Here is a 17916-nt window from a genome sequence, read left to right on the forward strand (position 1 = left end):
GGGTGACTGACTGACTGACTGACGGGGCACTGACTGACGGGGCCCTGACTGATGGGGTCACTGACTGACTGACGGGGTCACTGACTGACAGGGCACTGACTGACGAGGTGGGTGACTGACTGACTGACGGGGGCATTGACTGACCGGGGGTCACCGACTGACCGCCGGGCGGGCGGTCGCACTTACCTGCCCCGCGGGCCGGGCGTCGCGGCGGCTCCTTGGAGGCCCAGGTGGAGGCCCACGTGGAGGCCAGGGCGCTGGTGGAGGCGAAGCCCGGGCGGCCTCGGGAGGGCCGCACGCACATGGGCCCGGCCCGGGCGCGGCGCCTACAGACACAGGCTCAGCCGGCCGGCGGCTCGGGACCGGCTCGTGGCCGCGGGCGGCGCTCGGATCTCTCCAAAATGGCGTCGGAGGCCGCGCGGGGACGCGCACGGTCGGGGGCGGGGTCTCCGCGTGGGGCGCGCACGCCGCGGCCGGGGGCGGGGGCGGGGCGGGCCCGCGGCGCTGCGGGAGGCTGGGTCGGCCGGGCTGTCGGCGGCCCTGGAGCGTGGCGGCGAGGGGCGCGTGCTTCACCCTTTTCGCTCTGCGGCACTGGCTAACTTGCACGCCAGCTTGGTTTACGTTCGTTGTGTGATGATGCGTTTCCAAGGCAACGTCGCCCCGGAACCACCCAGCGTCGGGTCGCGCGGAAGGCGGGGCTTCCTGTGGAGGCCGCGGGCGTGCGGGTCCCGGGCCTTCCTCGCCGCCGAGCGTCCCGGCCCGTCCCCCGCAGAGGCCCGCGGGTCCTTGCGCGGCGTTTCCGATTGATCATGTGCCTATTTAACGCGCGTTGGAATTGTTCGTACTAACCCTAAAATGAGAATTACTGTTTCAGGCGTGAGCCGTGGGAAGGTTTTGGGGGAAAACGGAACCCTTGAGGAATATCTCGGCTCTGCGAAAGCGGGTCCGGCCGCCGAGCGCTCCTCCCGGGGGCTGGGCGAGCCGCGGCGGCGGAGGGCGCCCGAGAGGCGTCTCGCGAGAAGGTTCCGGCCCGGCCCGGCGGTGCGGCCGAACGTCTGCGGGAGCCTTGGCCCCCGGGCCGCTCTCCCCCAGTATCCCAAAGGACAGCTTTCTGGCGAGTTCAGCGCATGAACTTCCGGAAGTTGGGAAAAAAGCGCCAGCCTCACACCCGAGAGGAGAGGCCCCGCGTCGCTGGGCTGTCCCGCAGCCTGCGAAGCCGGGCGCCGCTCCTACCCTCTGCCTGCGCTCGGCTCTCTCCCTGTGCTCAGCCCGTGCGCCCGGTCAGCGGGAGCCCGTCACGCCCACGCCGGATCCGTCGGCAGACCTGTTCCTCCACTTGGGTGTGCAGCCGGCTCCCTACTGCCAGCACCTCTCACCTGACTCAGAGGTCTCCCAGCCGGCTCCCCACTTCTGTCCGGGGGTTCCGGCTGCAGCTCGGCGTGCTGTGATCAGCAGAGCACCGAGAGATTTGGTTAAAATAGGTCAGATCACATCCCCTCGGGCCCGGCAGGGACTCCTGTCTCACGGGGTGAAAGCCAAAGTTCTTGCTGTTGCCCACAAGGTCCCACAGGATCCGATCTCATCTCCCTACTCCTCTGTTCATTGGCTCGGATGATGACAGCCTCCTGCCACAGGCCGCTTGCTCAGGTTGCTCTGCAACCTTGCATGCTCTTCCCTTAGCTGTTGCTGTGCTTGCCTCCTAGATCCATTGTCCCCTTCTCAGTGAGGGCTTCCCTGGCCACCCTGTTTCAAATCTCAAGCCTGCATACTCCCATACTCGTAGCCCCCTTTCCTGCTTGGGTTTTTTTCCCTCCTTCACAATTGTATCAGTAGTCACAGTCCACTAAGGGGACAGAAACCACACAGTGGTTTCAACAGGTAAAGTCTGATGTAAATATATTATCAATAACGAGATTGTGATAATTATAAGGAATGAAGATAATTCTATATTCAAGAAGGGGCAAAACTCGGAAAGGGGTCCCCTCCCCAAGGTGGGAGTTCATTCCTTGGTGGAGAACTGTGGCAGCCCAAATGACACAACAGAGACATTTCCTGGGTTGTCCTGGGATAGAGCTGACGCTTAATCACCAAGCAGAGGCCAGTGGGCAGGAATACACCCCTCCAAGTGCAGGTGGACAAAGGCTAGAAAACCTACTACCAAGGTGCCTGCGTCACTGGCTGCAAATCCACCCATGGGGTTGCCACTGAAACTCAGTGGGGAGCTATCCACAGGGGTGACACCAAAACTTGGGAGGAGGAGTACAACTGCATGTCCCCCACACCTGCCACTGGCAGCCCTGCAACAGGAGCAAGAGAAGGAATGCGCACGGAAACCAGAAAGTTCCTTCCTCCTGCAGTCACTCTCCAGCACTCTCTCCTGGCAAAGCTTAACATTGTGCCAACTGCAAAATGCAGGTGCTTATTTGTAGGACCCAGCCCCACCGTCACGTCAGAGCAGGCAATGGAAAGTGGATTCCAGGCGTGCACAGTGGGTTGGGAGCGAATTGGCACAGTCCAGCCTTTTGGATAGTCAGCTTCTCTTTGCATCCTTTGATACATAGTTGAACTTCCATATTAAAAAAAATGCTGTATTTTCACCTAACAAGGTACAGCTATCCTTATTGCAAGTGAAGACAATCCTCACTTTTTCCCCAAAATGAGAATATGCACACTCCCAATAGTCATTATATCTATTGCTAGCTATATTGATTACTCCTCAAATTTTGTCACTCTCCCACTGAATAGTCCATAATGTTAAGACTAGATAGTGAAGTTAATCTCTAACAACTTGTATATTTTCATAAATGGAAAGGAGAGAGAAGAAAATGGTTAGTATATGCTAATACATGAAATAACAAAAGAAAGTATGCAAAGCTACTACAGTTCTTATTTCTGTAATTGGTCACAAGACATAGTTGATATGTATGGGTCTTTAACACTTTCCTACTAATACTGGAAACAAGGCGAGGGTGTCTGCTTCCACCATTTTAATTCTATGGTATACTAAAGGTTCTAGCTGGTGCAATAAGGCAAGACGAAAGTAAAGGCATACAGATTAGAAAGGAAGAAGCAAAACAGTCTTTATTCATAGATGGCATGATTATTTATTTAGAAAATCCTAAGGAATCTACACAAAAAATCTGGAACTAATAAGCTAGTTTAACAAGGTTATAGGATACAATATCAATATGTAAACAACAGTTATATTTTGTATACTAGTAATGAACAATCTGAAAATGACATTAAGAAAACAATTCTATTCAAAATTTCATTGAAAATACATACTTAGAAATAAATATAACAAAAGAAGAGCATACAGGAAAGAATGTAGCAGTGCTACCTTTTTTTTATAAGTGCATCCCAGTTTCTTTTTATTGATTTTTTGTTTTGTTTTGTTTTGAAGTATGGAAGCTCTAGTATAAGATGTAGATTTTTTTTTAGGTTCAGTCTTTTTAGAGACTATCAAAAATTGCCAATGCCAACTATATTTCCAGTCATCATGGTAGGGTATTGGGAAAAGTTTTCAATTAGCAATAATCGCACCTCAGGGGAAAACCCATTGGCTATGATACTGTCATTGTGCAGAGCTGGCTGTGTAGATTTTTTTAAGCTTCATAAAAAAATGAATAAAAAACTCCTTTTGCATTCCATAAAAATTGACAGAAAAGCACCTGGCCAGATGAGCACAACAGTCAGCAGCCCCCCGACCCCAACCCCCACACCAGGGTCTCCATGGGATGGGGGGGGCAAGTCTGCTCAAGACACACTGAGGGCCACCTCTCTCCCAGAGCTGTCCCCTGTTCTCCCGCCCCCCCGCAACCCCATGTGTGTCCCAAACACACATGGAATCAGATTTCCAGTTTTTCTTCTTTCACACACAATTATTTCATAAAATTTTTTTGTTATGCATTTGTTAGACCAATGTAACAGGTGGGCAGGAAAGGGAGGCTGACAGTATTATTTTATGCTTATAAATGAGCAGGCAGTTAGGAGATGGCGGGGGGCCCAGGTGAACAGAAACCAATGGTCTTTATGGGAATATTGAGAGTTTCAATAGCAAAATGTGGTGAGAAACAGGCCTCAGAGCCAGAGAAGGGTGTTTATCGGGCTTTATTCTCAGGGAGAGATGGTACTGTGCCTTCGATGATGCAAGTTGTTATGTGACCTGTTGGGGAGGGAAGGGACAGGGAGAGTGAGCAGAAAACGAGTTTTCTAAGAAAGGAATCTAACGAGTGCACGGCGTGTCCAGTTAGCGTGAAGCAGAGGTTTAACACGGCTGCTTTCTCTTCAAAGCCTCCACCATGTTGTTCTTTGGAGCTTCTTGTTTTGTCTGCAAAAGTCTGCACAGACCTCAGCCCACTGACAACGTCCTTTGTTTTTCCAGAGTAGATCTCACTCAGCGCGCTTCTGATTTTATTTTCCAAGTCCTCCACCAGGCGCCTGATACCGGCTATGTGTGGGGAGCAGTCGCTCACAGTTTCATCTTTGTGTGTCTATCTGGTACGGCTGCCTCCAGAGTTCATGGTGCCAGGGCTGGATTTGCTGGGCTGCGGCCTATCACTTGTAATGGGTGGTGTGACGACTGGGTTTCTCCTGCACTCCCACCGCACGGGTGGAATCCCAGCAGCCTTTGGTCCCCTCGGATCCAGCTCCAGCCTTCTTTGTGAGGATCACTCTGGCAAAGCCACGACCCAGATCCCAGAGGTACACAGAGGAGACGCCGCCTTCAAAATGCAGGTCTCGGTCCTGGTCAAAGGCATTGCTGGCCTCTCCCTCCAGCTTTGTCAGCCAAGCAGATGGCATGGCCCCATCTTCCAAAGGAGGGTCGCACTTGTTACTCCATGGTGATCTATAGCAATCCCCATCTCTGTTGTAGTCACACAAAAGGTAATCCTTTTCCACCACCTTGTCTCTGCCCGTTTCCACCATCTGGTCAACAGAAGACAGATCTTCACATAGACCAGGAACCAGGTCGATCAGGTCGCTGAGGTTTTTCTCGATTTGCTGTGGAGGCAGGCGCCTCACTAGGTCCAAGGCACAGTCCAGCTGCTGATAACTCTTGGTGGTGGCGGTGGCTCTCTCCCAGCAGCAGGGCCCAGTGCCTCCACTCTCCCGGGTGCCCAGGAGTACAGCAGTGCTAACTGCTAATCCTCAAAAGACTCTGCTTACTAGTTTACGCTTGGGCTAGTATCTGGGAACCTGGATTTTAGAAGCGTTCCCACCATTTCTAGAACTGACCAGAGTGGCTCATTATACCTAAATTATTTGTACAAACAATATGGTTTACGCTGAACATCTGCTTTCCTTTTGGGAGTCTGGAATTTTCGTAGGCACCCGGCAGAGACTATGCAAACAGCCCTGTAGTGGGTTGAATGTTGGCCTCCCAAAAGATACATCTACCTGGAACTTGCAAATGTGACTTTCTTTGGGAAAAGGTTCTTGCAAAAGGATGTGAATTAAGGATTTTGAGATGAGATAATCTGGGATTATGGTGGGCCCTAAACTCAATGGCAGGTGTTCTTACGAGGAGGGGAGAAGACACAGAGAAGTTGATGTGAAGACAGAAGCAGAGCTGGGAGTCATGCCAAGCCAAGAAACACCAAGGATTGCTGGCAGCCGCCAAAAGTTATGAGAGAGGCACAGAACAGATTCTCACTCAGCCTCCAGAAGGAACCAACTCTGCTGACACCTTGATTTTGGACTTCTAGCTTCCTAGACTGTCAGAGAATAAATTTCTGTTGTTTTAAGCCACTCGGTTTGTGTAATTTGTTACAGCAGCCATAGGAAGGATGTATAAGTTCCCAATAAAACCACAGGTGCTGCATCTGTAAATGAGCTTCCCCAGTTGGCAATAATTCATGTGTTGTCACAACTCTTTGCCAGGAAATTAAGTGCATCCTGTGTGACTCCAATGAGGGAGAGTCCTGGGAGCTCACGCTGGTCTCCCCTAAAGTTTATCCCATGTGCCTTTTCCCTTTGTGGATTGTACTTTGCATCTTTCTGCTGTAATAAATGGTGGCTGTGAGAATGACCATATGATGAGTCCTGTGAGTCCTCCTAGCAAATCATCAAACCTGGAGTAGTCTTGAGAGTCCCTGACACAAAGAGTAATTCCTGTACAATAAAAATTATATAGCGTCTGGGCGCGGTGGTTCACACCTACAATCGAAGCACTTTGGGAGGATGAGGCAGGAGGATCGCTTGAGGCCAGGAGGAGTTCGAGACCAGCCTCAGCAAGAGCAAGACCCCATCTCTACAAAAAACAGAAATATCAGCCGGGTGTGGTGGTACACACCTGTAGTCCCACCTTGGGAGGCTGAGGCAGGAGGATCGCTCGAGCCCAGGGTTGTTTGAGGTTGCAGTGAGCCATGACCATGCGACTACACTCTAGCCTGGGCAACAGAGCAAGATCCTGTCTCAAAAAATAAATAATAAAATAAAAATTAATAAGTGAACAGACATGTCATGTTTTTGTATTAAAAGACTCAATATTAAGACGGTAATTTTCCCCTAATTGATCTATAGATTCGATGCGATCCCTGGCAGAATCTCAGCAGGTATTTTTTGGGGGTGGCAGTGGTGGTGGTATAAATTGACACGCTAATGCTAAAATCTATATAGAAATGCAAAGGATCAAGATAGTCATAACAATTTTGAAAAAGAACAAAGTTGGAAGACTTACACTGCCTGATTTAAAAACGTAGTACGTACAGTATTTATTAAGATGGGGGGAAAAAACTTACTACAAAGCTAGAATAATCAAGACAGTATAGAACTGTTATAAGGAAAAGCATATAGATCAAGAGAACAGAATAATCAAAAAATAAACCCACACGATTATGATCAGTTGGTTTTCTAATAAAGGTGCTAAGTCAATTCAATAGGGAAACAATATTTTTCAATAAATGGTATTGAAAAAATTGATTAGCCATACGCAAAAAAAGAACTTAAACCCTTACCTCGCATTACACACAAAAATTACTACATTGGTGCAAAAGTAATTGTGGTTTCAGACCGTGAATTTTGAATCATTATAACTAGGCTCAAACACATCTTTATTAATCAAAATAGGAACCACTGCAATCAACACATTTTTGCCAACGAGAAATAAGTTTGTTTACTTCTGTAACATAAAAATCGTGCTTCAGGATTCGACAAACTCTTGGAAAGCATTTTCTGCATCCTGCTGGTTGTGGAAACGTTTTCCCTACAAAAAATCGTGAAGATGCTTGTAGAAGTGGTAGTCAGTTGTGCGAGGTCAGGTGAACATGGCGGACGAGCCACAACTTCATAGCCCAATTTGTTCAACGTTTGAAGAATTGGGCCCTTTCTGTTGACCAATGCTGGCTTCAGGCTTCAGTGCATCTCACTGATTTGCCAAGCGTACTTCTCAGATGTAATGGTTTCGTCAGGACTCAGAAAGCTGTAGTGGATCAGACCGGCAGCAGACCACCAAATAGTGACTATCACCTTTCTTTGGTGCAAGTTTGGCTTTGGGAAGTGCTTTGGAGCTTCTTCTCGGTCCAACCACTGAGCTGGTCATCGCCGGTTGTCATATAAAATCCACTTTTCATTGCATGTCACAATCCCATCGAGAAATGGCTTGTTGTTGCGTACAAGAAGAGGACGCTTCAAAACGACAATTTTTCTGATTTTGGGTCAGCTCATGAGGCGCCCACTTACCGAGCTTTTTCACCTTTCCAATTTTCTTGAACCGCCGAACAACTATAGAATGGTTGATGTTGAGTTCTTTGGCAACTGCTCACGTAGTTGTAAGAGGATCAGCTTTGACGATTGCTCTCAGTTGGTCATTATCAACTTCTGATGGCCGGCCACTGTGCTCCTCATCCTCAAGGCTCTCGTCTCCTTTGCAAAACTTCTTGAACCACCACTGCACTGTATGTCCCTTAGCAGTTCCTGGGCCAAGTGTGTTTTTGATGTTGCAAGTTGTCTCTGCTGCTTTACGACCCATTTTGAACTCAAATAAGAAAATTGCTCAAATTTGCTTTTTGTCTAACACCATTTCCATAGTCTAAAATAAATATAAACAGCAAGTAATAAGTCATTAGCAAAACAACATAAATCAAGAAATGGACATTAAAATGATCTATAACATAACCATATTTAAAAACATATTCCAACATGAAACGGCAAATTTCAACAATGCTAAAACTGCAATTACTTTTGCACCAACCTAATAATTCAAAATGGACAACAGACCAAATGTTAAGAGCTAAAAAACTTCTAGAAGATGGCTGGGTGCAGTGGCTCATGCTTGCAATCCTAGCACTTTGGGAGGCCAAGGTGAGAGGATCACTTGAGTCCAGGAGTTCTAGACCAGCCTGAACAAGAGTGAGACGCCCCCATCTCTACTAAAAAAAGAGAAGAATTAGCTGGGTGGGTGGTGGTGTGCACCTATAGTTCCAGCTACTCGGAAGGCTGAGGCAGGAGGATCGTTTGAGCCCAGGAGTTTGAGGTTGCTGTGAGCTGTGATGATGCTACTGCACTCTAGGTCACAGAGTGAGACCCTGTCTCAATAAAAAAAAAAATAAATAAACTACTAGAAGAAACAGAAGAAGTATTATTTGGGGAAGGACCTTAGGTTAAGAAAACATTTCTTAGATATGACACCAAAAGCCGAATTCATGACATAAAAAATTTGATGAATTTTTCCTCTTTGAAAGATGCCATTAAGAAAAATAAAAGACAAGCCACAGGGTGGAAAAATGTTTGCAAATCATTCAACAAAGGACTAGATTCCAAAATATATGTTTTTGTTTTTGTTTTTGTTTTTTTTTGAGACAGAGTCTCACTCTACTGACCTGAGCAGAGTGCCGTGGCATCATCCCAGCTCACAGTAACCTCAAACTCCTGGGCTCAAGCGATCCTTCTGCCTCAGCCTCCCGAGTAGCTGGGACTACAGGCATGCGCCACCATGCCCGGCTAATTTTTTCTATGTATTTTTAGTTGTCCAATTAATTCCAAAATATATGTTTTTTAAAACTCTTACAAGTCAGTGATAAGAGGACAACTCAATTTAAAAATAGGCAAAAGATTTAAATAAAAATTTCATCAAAGATAACACAAGTGATTTATGAACACGTGGAAAGATGCTCAACATCATTAATCACCAGGGAAATGTAAAATTAACCCACAATACCACTACAAACCCCCTTGAATGGCTGTAACTAAAAAGACTGACAATACCAAGTGTTGAGGAGGATGTGGAAGACTGGGACCTTCACCCATTCCTAGTGGGAACATAAAATGGCATAGCTACTTTAGAAAACATTTTGACAATTTCTTAAAAAGATCAACAAAAACTTACCATATATCCAAACACCTTCACTCCTAGGTATCTATCCAAGAAAAATTAAAACATGTCCCCACAAAGATGTGTACACAAATGTACACAACAGTATTCATAATAAGCAAAAAGTGGAAACAATCCAAATGTCCATCAATTAGTAAAAGGATAAACAAAATGTCATATATCCATACAGTGAGATACTATTCATGAAAAGGAACAAACTACTGATACATACAACTACACAGACGACCTTAAAAACATAATACTAAGGGCAAGAAACCACACAGAAAAAACTGTATCTTTTATGTATCTGTTTCCTTTTGCTGCAGTAACAAATTACAAACTTAGTGGCTTAAAACAATACAAATGTATTATCTTACAGTTCTGGAGGTCAAAAATCTGAAACAAGTCTTACCAGACTAAAATCAAGGTGTCAACTTCCCTCTGGAAACTCCAGGGGAGAATCTGTTCCCTTAACTTTTCCAGCTTTTCCTGCATTCCTTGGCATATGGTCTTTTCCTTCATCTCCAAAGCCAGCAGCATTGCGCCTTCCAAGTTCTTTCTCAGATTCCATCATCACGTTGCCTTCTCTGACTCTCATCCTCCGGCAACCCTCTTAAAAGGACCGTCACATCGGGCCCACCTGGATAACCCCGGATGATCTCCCCATCTCAAGATCCTCAATTTATTCACATATGCAAAGTCCCTTTTACCCACTTAACGTAACATATTCACAGGTTCCAGAGATCAGCACATAAACATTCTGGGGGGTGATTATTCAGCCTACCACATTGTACCTTCCATTTATATGAAATTTTGAGAAAAGCCAAAACCGTAGGGACAGAATGCAGATCAGTGGATGCCTGGACTGGGGTGCAGAAAATCAGAACAACGGAGTCTGGGTGTGGAGACTGACTAGAAAAAGGCATGAGGGAACTTTCCAGGGTTATGGTAACGTTCCTTATCTTGCTAGTGCTTTGGATCACATGGATGTGTTCATTTGTCAAAGCTCATTAAAGAATCCATTTAAGATTCACACATTTCATTATGTATAAATTTTACCTAATAGCACTCTGGGAGACCGAGGTGAGTGGATCATTTGAGCTCAGGAGTTCGAGACCAGCCTGAGCAAGAGTGAGACCCCGTCTCAACTAAAAATAGAAAGAAATTAGCTGGACAACTAAAAATATATAGAAAAAATTTGCTGGGCATGGTGGTGCATGCCTATAGTTCCAGCTACTCGGGAGGCTGAGGCAGGAGGATCGCTTGAGCCCAGGAGTTTGAGGTTGCTGTGAGCCAGGCTGACGCCATGGCACTCTAGCCAGGGCAACAGAGCAAGACCCTGTCTCAAAAAAAAAAAAAAATTTACCTAAAAGAGAAAAAAAAAAACCCGAAAACAAGTATAATAATAAACATACATACTGAAGCGCTTAGGGATGAGTGTACGGATGTCTGCAATTGTCTTTGAAATTCATCTAGAAATGAGGTGAGTTGATGGATAATGTATAGATGCACAGATATGGGATAAAACACAAAACACTAATTATAAATGTAGATTTCATGTAATAGGTAAATGTCATTGTGCAGTTCATTTGTCTCTTCTATATGAACATTTTCATAGTAGAATGTTTGAAAACATTTTATAGCTAATCACTGTGCAATTGGTAGCAGTTTCCTTTTAGCTATTTACAAAATAATGGCATCTTAATTATGATAATTCTAAAGGGTAATAACTTTGTGTCTCACCAAACATATGCCCCACATTTTCCTGGTTGGGACCATGTGACTGGTTTTGGCTGATGGACGTAAGTATAACTTTATCACTTCTAGGCCGAGCAATTAAAAGCCAGTGGACAGGCTGGGCACAGTGGCTCATGCCTGTGATCCCAGCACTCTGGGAAGCCAAGGCAGAAGGATCGCTTGAGCCCAGCAGTTTGAGGCTGCAGTGAGCTACGATTACACCACTGCACTCTAGTCCAGGTGACAGAGTTAGAGCCTATCTCAAAAAAAAAAAAACGGTGGAATGGGGCGCCATAACCACTAAATTCGGCTATGAAAACGCCGTCAGAGACGCCGCTGCGCAGTGGAGCGAGGCCGGGAAACGCCCAACCCCGCGGCCCCGCTCGGCCTCCCCAGCCCGGCCCCCCTGCGCCCCTGGAAGCCCCGAGCCCCGGGCCGGCCCCCTGGAGTCCCAGACTGCCTGTCCGCCGGCGCCTCCGCCTCCGGAAGTCCTCCTCTTGAGCTCCCCAGAAGTGCCCCGGCGGGCTCCGTGCCGCTCTGGCCCGCACGGGCCCTTCTCGCTGGTGCGCTCGGCGGCGCTGCTCCCGGCCGCTCTGGCCCACGGGGCGCTCGACTGCTCTCAGGCGCGGTCCCGCCCCACGCCGCCCGGTTTCCGCCCCCCGCCCGCGTTCCCCCGGCAACGCGGCGGGCTGCCGGGAGCTGCCGCCATGGACGCGCCGTCGGGCGCCGGGCCTCGCCGGGCTCGCGGCCGCTTGAGCGCTGCCGGGCCGACGGCCTCGGGCCCTGCGGCGGGCGAGCCGGCGGCGGCCTGGGCGCGCTTCTCCGCCTGGCTGGAGTGCGTGTGCGTGGTCACCTTCGACCTGGAGCTTGGCCAGGCGCTGGAGGTGAGCGGGCGGCGCCGGCCCTCGGCGGAGGGGCCCGGCGGGAGAGGGAGGCTGCGCTTGGGTTCTGTCTTGACGTTGGATTGAGGAGAGGGGGCCCTGCACTTTGCATAACCAGAGTGGTGCTCTTTCGAGTTTTTTCTTTTTTCTTTTTTTGCTTTCTTGGAGACAGGGTCTCGCTCTGTCGCCCAGCCTGGGGAGTGCAGTGTCATGATCATAGCTCACTCCTGGCCTCAAGCGATCCTCCCGCCTGGGCCTCCCAGCGCTCACCGGGCTGGCCTCGATTTTTCCTAATAGGTATCTGTCACATCCCCACCCCACCTTTCCCCACCGGAGCAACGAGACCTTCATCCCCTCGGTTGCTTCTGCCGGAGACCCATGGATCCCTTGACTCCTTCCCTCCCCTCACTCCACATCCCACCTGGGGCAAGGCTGACAGCTCCCCTTGCAACAGGGGTCTCAGATCCTTCATCTTTGCTGCCACCACCAAGGTTGCCCCTCCTAACTTCACCCCAGAGCTCAACCTTTGTGGCTCTCCTTAAAATCCTGCAGCTCCTCCTTGCTCGCGTAGAATCGGATCCAGACTCCAAGGGCCCCTGCTTGGCACCTCCACCCTCGTCTTGTGCCATTCTTGCTGTGCCCAGCTTGGCCTGGCCTGGGCCTGCGATGCTGCGGTCTTCCACTGCCTGCAAGCCTCCACCCCATCCACCCACTCAGGCAGCTTCTCTTGCCCCAAGTGCAGGTGAAAATGCCAGACTCAAGGAGGCCTTCTCTATGCCCTGATGGCACAGACCAGGGAGCTGACTGGCAGGTAGAGGGGCCTGGGAGGTAGGCTGCACTGTCAGGAGTCTCTTGAGAGGTAATGAGCTTCCTTCCCATGACTGCAGTTGGCCAAGATGAGGCTGAAGAGTTATCAGGAAAGCTAGTGCAGCATGTCCTTGTGGTTAGGAGACGTTTTCTAAGGCCCTGCTGAACTCAGTGAGGCTATGAGAAGCCTAAAGTCTTCTAAACAGAAAAGTATAATTCTTAGTGAGACTGCTGGCACTGTGCCCGGCACTCTCAGTGCAGCACTCTTTGGACCACACGCCATCCCCTCCAGGTGCACTGTCGAAAATAGCACCACCTGGGAGGGGGGCTGAAGAGAGGTGGAGTGATTTGCCCAAGATCGCAGAGCCCGCTTTCTTACTTCAATACTGTTGCCCATAAAATCTCAAGAAAGCCAGGTTCATGCCTGTAATCTTAGCACTTTGGGAGGCTGAAGCAGGAGGATCGCTTGAGGCCAGGAATTCAAAACCAGCCTGGGCAACCTAGGGAAACCTTGTCTGTAAAAAAAAAAAAAAAGAAAGAAGACAAAAAATTAGCCATCCACGGTGGCACTTACCTGTAGCCCCAGCTACTCATGAGGCTGAGGTGAGGGGATTGCTTGAACCCCAGAATTCGAGGTCGCAGTGAGCTATGATCATACCACTGTACCCCAGCTTGGGTGACAAAGTGAGACCCTGTCTCTTAAAAAAAAACAAGATCACAAAAGAGGTAAGAGGTTCTTCTATTATATTTCCTTAAGGCATTCTCAAGTATAATTTTCTAAAATTTAACCATTCAGAGAGTTAATTCTAAGCAAACACTGTTAAAGGCTGTGTGTGCTTGGGATTCTGAGCCTTTGCTGAGGCTGCACAGCTGGGGGAGTGTTGGGGACCCAGGGTCACCTCCGAAATGCTCCATAGCATTGACATAGGTCCCTTTGGTTCATTTTCTTTGTAAAACTCTGGCAGTGAGTCCATCCATGGTTTGGTCACGCGACACTGTCAGGTTGCCTCTGCCTTTCCTCCCTCCCCGGAAGCTATAGAGAAGATCAGGATCGTTTGGTGGACCCCCAGACTTTCAGGGAGCACCCACCCTGCACTCAAGTCAGCCTGGCTGAGCTCTGCAAAGCCCCAGGACGTGCTTGGTGCTGGGATGTGGAAGGAAGACTTGAGTTGGGCAGGACGTGGCTCAGAGGAAGGAATGAGCTCAGCTAAATAAGTTGGAGGGTGAGGAGGCAGCCAGACATGGGAGGGGAATGTGTTTCAGGTAACCCCTCCAGGAAAAAGCCAATGTAAGCAAATGCAAGGAGCTGTCCTTCATTCAGTAAATCAGGTGGTTGTTTTTTTTTTTTTTTTTTTGAGACAGGATCTTACTCTGCTGCCCAGGATGGAGTGCAGTGATGTAAACACAGCTCCCTGCAGCCACCAACTACTGGGATCAGGTGATCCTCCTGCCTCAGCCTCCCGAGCAGCTGGGACTACAGGCCTTGCCACTACACCCAGCTAATTTTTCTTATTTTCTGTAGAGTCAGGGTCTTGCTATGTTGCCTAGGCTGGTCTTGAACTCCTGGCCTCAAGTGGTCCTCCCGTCTTGGCCTCCCAAAGTGCTGGGGTTACAGGTGTGAGCCACCGTACCCAGCCAATAAACCAAGTACTGAGCAGCTGTCACTGCCAGGCCCCACAGAGCCAGGACCCAGCACAGGAAACCTGGAAGTAAACCAGAAGACAAGGCTCTTGCCCCCCAGGAGTTCACACTCTGTGCTAGAGACACGGAGAGTAAGTGGTCCAGCCCTCCCAGGAACCCCAGCCTTCACAGGACCCCCCAGCCCTCACAGGATCCCCCAAGTACTGGGCTTTTGGAGATTCCGTGCAATGGGAGCACTGGAGCCTCTGTACAAGGCGAGTGGTCCGGCTTGAGATGGGGTAGGCAGGGCCGTACAGGTAAGCTGAGGAAAGGCCCTGGCTCCATGATCTCAGCTCGCCGGAGGTCTCTGGGGTGACCTCTGGCTGGATTGCCCGAAGAGCTCTCCATGGCGGCACCCACACTCTCGCAGGCAGTAGTTCCCACGCTGCAGTCTCAAGACCCATTACAGTTTTAAATATCATTGAGGACCCCCAAAAGCCTCTTGTTTGCATGAGTTATACCTATCAACGTTTAATATACTGGAAATTAAAACTGAGGAAATTAGCCAGGCATGGTGGCGTGCGCCCGTAGTCCCAGCTGCTTGGGAGGCTGAGTCCGGAGGATCGCTCGAGCCCGGAGTTGGAGGCTTCGGTGAGTTGTGATCACCCCACTGCACTCCAGCCTGGGTGATAGAGTGAGACCTTGTGTCAAATAAATAAATAACTTTTTTTAAAACTGAGAAAATTAAAAACTATTCGTTAATTCATTTAAGAAACAATCAGTACTCTCTGTATTAGTATAAATAACATTTTTTAATGAGAAACAACCATATTTTCCAAAACAAAAACAATTTAGCGAGAAGAGTCGTATCATTTCACACTTTTACAAACCTTTTTAGCATCTGGCCAAATAGAAGACAGCTGGATTCTCATATCAGCTCCCCATTCAGCCCGCCGGATAGTACACGTCGTAGCCTCTGGGAACTACACTGTACACGTGAGAAGAAGAGAGTGAGGAAGGCACTAGTGTATGAGAATAGCTTCGACCCCAGGGACCCCAGGGGTAACCCGACCACACTTTGAGAACCACTTCCTAGACATGCCTTCTCCCAACAAAAGTTTACCACATTTACTCTGGGATGGCCAGGTTGCTAGGAGCAGCGACCTGTGCAGGCTGGCGCAGGCGAAAAGGACAGGGCCCCCTGGGACCCTAGCAGGGCACAGCCTGGCCTGGGAGGACTCCTGGTTCTGAGGGTCAACTCCCTTTGGCCACTCACCGTGGCGTGGCCCACGCTGGTCAGCTGAGCTCTGGCTCCGCTCTCAGCCTCTAGGCCGGACCCGGACCCCAGAGCCACTTCCCAAGGAGGACGCGCCAGCCCGTGAATGTGGATTCCCTGGAGAGAGGTTCTAACGGGGCCCTGGGCGTGGGCTTGGAGCTCAGAGGCTGAGCTGGCCTGCCCAGATGCCGCCAGACGCCTGTGACCTCCAGGCCAGGCACAGACCCCTGACCTTAAGCAGAGGGCCCGTTGTGGCCCTGTCCCCAGCTGCCAGGCAGCCGCCTTTCCTCAGCCCTCCTCTCAGTGCAGATGCAGCTGTCCAGCACCCTATGGGTCCAGCCCCACAAATCCTCCTCCGCTTCCCACCTTTCCCGGCTCTCTCCCCTCCCTGACCCAGTCTGGGGGCCCAGCTGACAGCTCCGTGACCGGCTTCCCTGTCACATTGAGGTTTCCAGCCTCACCTGCTCATCCTGGTGGCCCTCCTAGACATGTCTTCACACAGTCCACAAATACTGTATTTGGGGCGGGTCTGTTACCTGCCAGGTGCTGGGAGGCAGCAGCACAGGACAGGGTCTCTGCTTCTGTAGCATGCAGCCGGAGAGACAAAGCAGGTCCCAGCAGCAAGCCCAGACCAGACGTGCACACAAACAGTGCTGCTTCAGCAGAGCGGGGTGTGTGCAGCCGGAGTGTGGCTGAGAAACCTCCGCCAGACCCAACTCCTCAGCACAGAAGTACGGCGGAGTAAGGAGGGAGGCTGTGCACAAAGACATAGCCCAGGAGACACCGTAGGAGCCCACTGGGAATGGGGGAAATCGTTCTGGCCACGTGCCTGTGCGTGGATGCACTGGGCCGGGCTCCCAGCCGTGCCCGCCCAGCCTGCTGCTTCCTCCAGAGCACAGCTTGTCTTCAGACCAGTCGGAGCCTGTCGTTTAGGGCCTGCGCTTTTGATGGCCGTCCACTCCCAGGGGCTGTGGGCCTGTCCGGCTGGTCATTCACCACACTGCAGCTGGGGCACAGGCCCTGGTGGGGGGCGAGAGCGGTTGAGCAGGGCAAGGGGTGGGGACGCCTTGCAGGAAGCTGCCATCGGGGGGCAGGGGACCTCTGAGCAGAAACATGCCAGGGTGAGGAGGCCAGGGAGAGTGGCATGGCCCGAGACCCTCTGGCCCTGTGACCACTCCAGGTGAGAGGCCGTCGGGGGGGCTCTGAAACCCCTTCTGAGGCTGTGGGGAACAGCATCAGGGCTGGGGGCGCAGGGAGCCCCAAGTACCGCCTGGGCAAGAGGGAGGCTCGGCCGGGCAGCCCTGAGGACGAGGGGTATAGGAGAGGAGCCAGGAAGCCCCCCCGGCTGTGCTGGCTGTGCTGAGAGGGTGCCGGGAGGTGGGAGCAGAGAAACCTCTGGCTGGCCGAGGGCTGAGGGAGCCAGAGCATGTGGCGTGAGCGGGCGGGTGCTGGTCAGGGGAGGAGGGAGCCGGGGGCAAGCCAGCCTCCGCGGGCACATGCCTGCAGCCCGACAGACACCGCACCTGCCCGACACATCGCAGCCCAGCTAGCATGAGTGTGCAGTGCTGCCGCCTCAGCAGGTGCTCTGTCTTCCTCCGCAGCTGGTGTACCCGAGTGGCTTCCGGCTCACAGACAAGGAGGTGGGTCCCGCCCTCTTGGGAGTGGATGTCACCCAGGAGGGCTTAACCCTCACCAGGTTTTGTATGTTTCAGAAAAGCAGTATCTGCTACCTGTCCTTTCCTGACTCCCACTCAGGTAGGTGACCCCCACTCTTCCCGGGGATGGACATTGGCTAAGCTGGGAGCCCCTGTGGCCAGGCCAAGGGCATCACGGCCACTGTGCTGCAGAAGCTGCTGCAGGGGGGTAACGCCCGCCCCGCCCCCCACTCGGTGGAGACCCAGCGCTCCATGCTGCAGCAGGCCAGCCGGTTCCCCAGATTCGTGTGGGAAGAGGTGATTCTGGACAGAGGGGCCAGCAGAGGCTGGTCTCCCACAGCCCACCACAGTGGCCCCCAGGAGCGGGGGCCATGCTCCCGCCTCCATTCCTGTGGCACAGGTATCTGCGTGGCCCTTTAGTGCCTGGTTTTCTGGCCCAGGCAGGTTGAGCCAGTCTCCCACAGAGAGTTTGCAGGTGTGTCTCTGTGCTGAGTTTACTCCAAGACCATTAGGCGGGGTGTGTAGGAGTCAGGGCAGGAGTCCACCGAGAGACACAGAGCCCTGGGGCTGGCCTTTCCCTCGGGCCATTTCTGCCAGCAGATGCCAGCCTTGCAGGGCCCTTGCCCC

At 50.9% G+C, this 17916-nt stretch overlaps 2 protein-coding genes and 1 pseudogene across 10 annotated transcripts in view; 1 reads left to right on the forward strand and 2 right to left on the reverse strand.

Moving 5' to 3' along the window:
* The window catches only part of PPP6R2 (protein phosphatase 6, regulatory subunit 2), an 85843-nt gene extending 85416 nt beyond the window's left edge, over nucleotides 1-427 (reverse strand). For 4 of the 5 annotated variants that reach the window (XR_001137680.1, XM_012648793.1, XM_012648795.1 and 1 more), the window contains exon 1: nucleotides 187-427. The gene's annotated coding sequence lies outside the window, so the exon portion shown is untranslated. The remainder of the gene's footprint in view (nucleotides 1-186) is intronic. The other variant, XM_012648794.1, reaches the window with a different exon arrangement.
* Nucleotides 428-4267: 3840 nt separating this feature from the next.
* Nucleotides 4268-6966, reverse strand: LOC105813915 (annotated as a pseudogene).
* Nucleotides 6967-11667: 4701 nt separating this feature from the next.
* DENND6B (DENN/MADD domain containing 6B) overlaps nucleotides 11668-17916 on the forward strand; it is a 12280-nt gene continuing 6031 nt past the window's right edge. For 4 of the 5 annotated variants that reach the window (XR_001137678.1, XM_012648768.1, XM_012648765.1 and 1 more), the window contains exons 1-3: nucleotides 11724-11934; nucleotides 17236-17274; nucleotides 17347-17389. Coding sequence is in view for 4 of the 5 variants with exons in the window: in XM_012648768.1 (XP_012504222.1) it covers nucleotides 11758-11934; nucleotides 17236-17274; nucleotides 17347-17389 (259 nt within the window). In the remaining variant the exon portion in view is untranslated. Of the gene's footprint in view, nucleotides 11935-17235; nucleotides 17275-17346; nucleotides 17390-17916 lie in introns of all 5 variants that reach the window. The other variant, XM_012648767.1, reaches the window with a different exon arrangement.

This window comes from Propithecus coquereli, unplaced genomic scaffold (genome assembly GCF_000956105.1).
Source record: "Propithecus coquereli isolate 6110/MARCELLA unplaced genomic scaffold, Pcoq_1.0 Scaffold294, whole genome shotgun sequence".
In the NCBI taxonomy this organism is placed as follows: domain Eukaryota; kingdom Metazoa; phylum Chordata; class Mammalia; order Primates; family Indriidae; genus Propithecus; species Propithecus coquereli.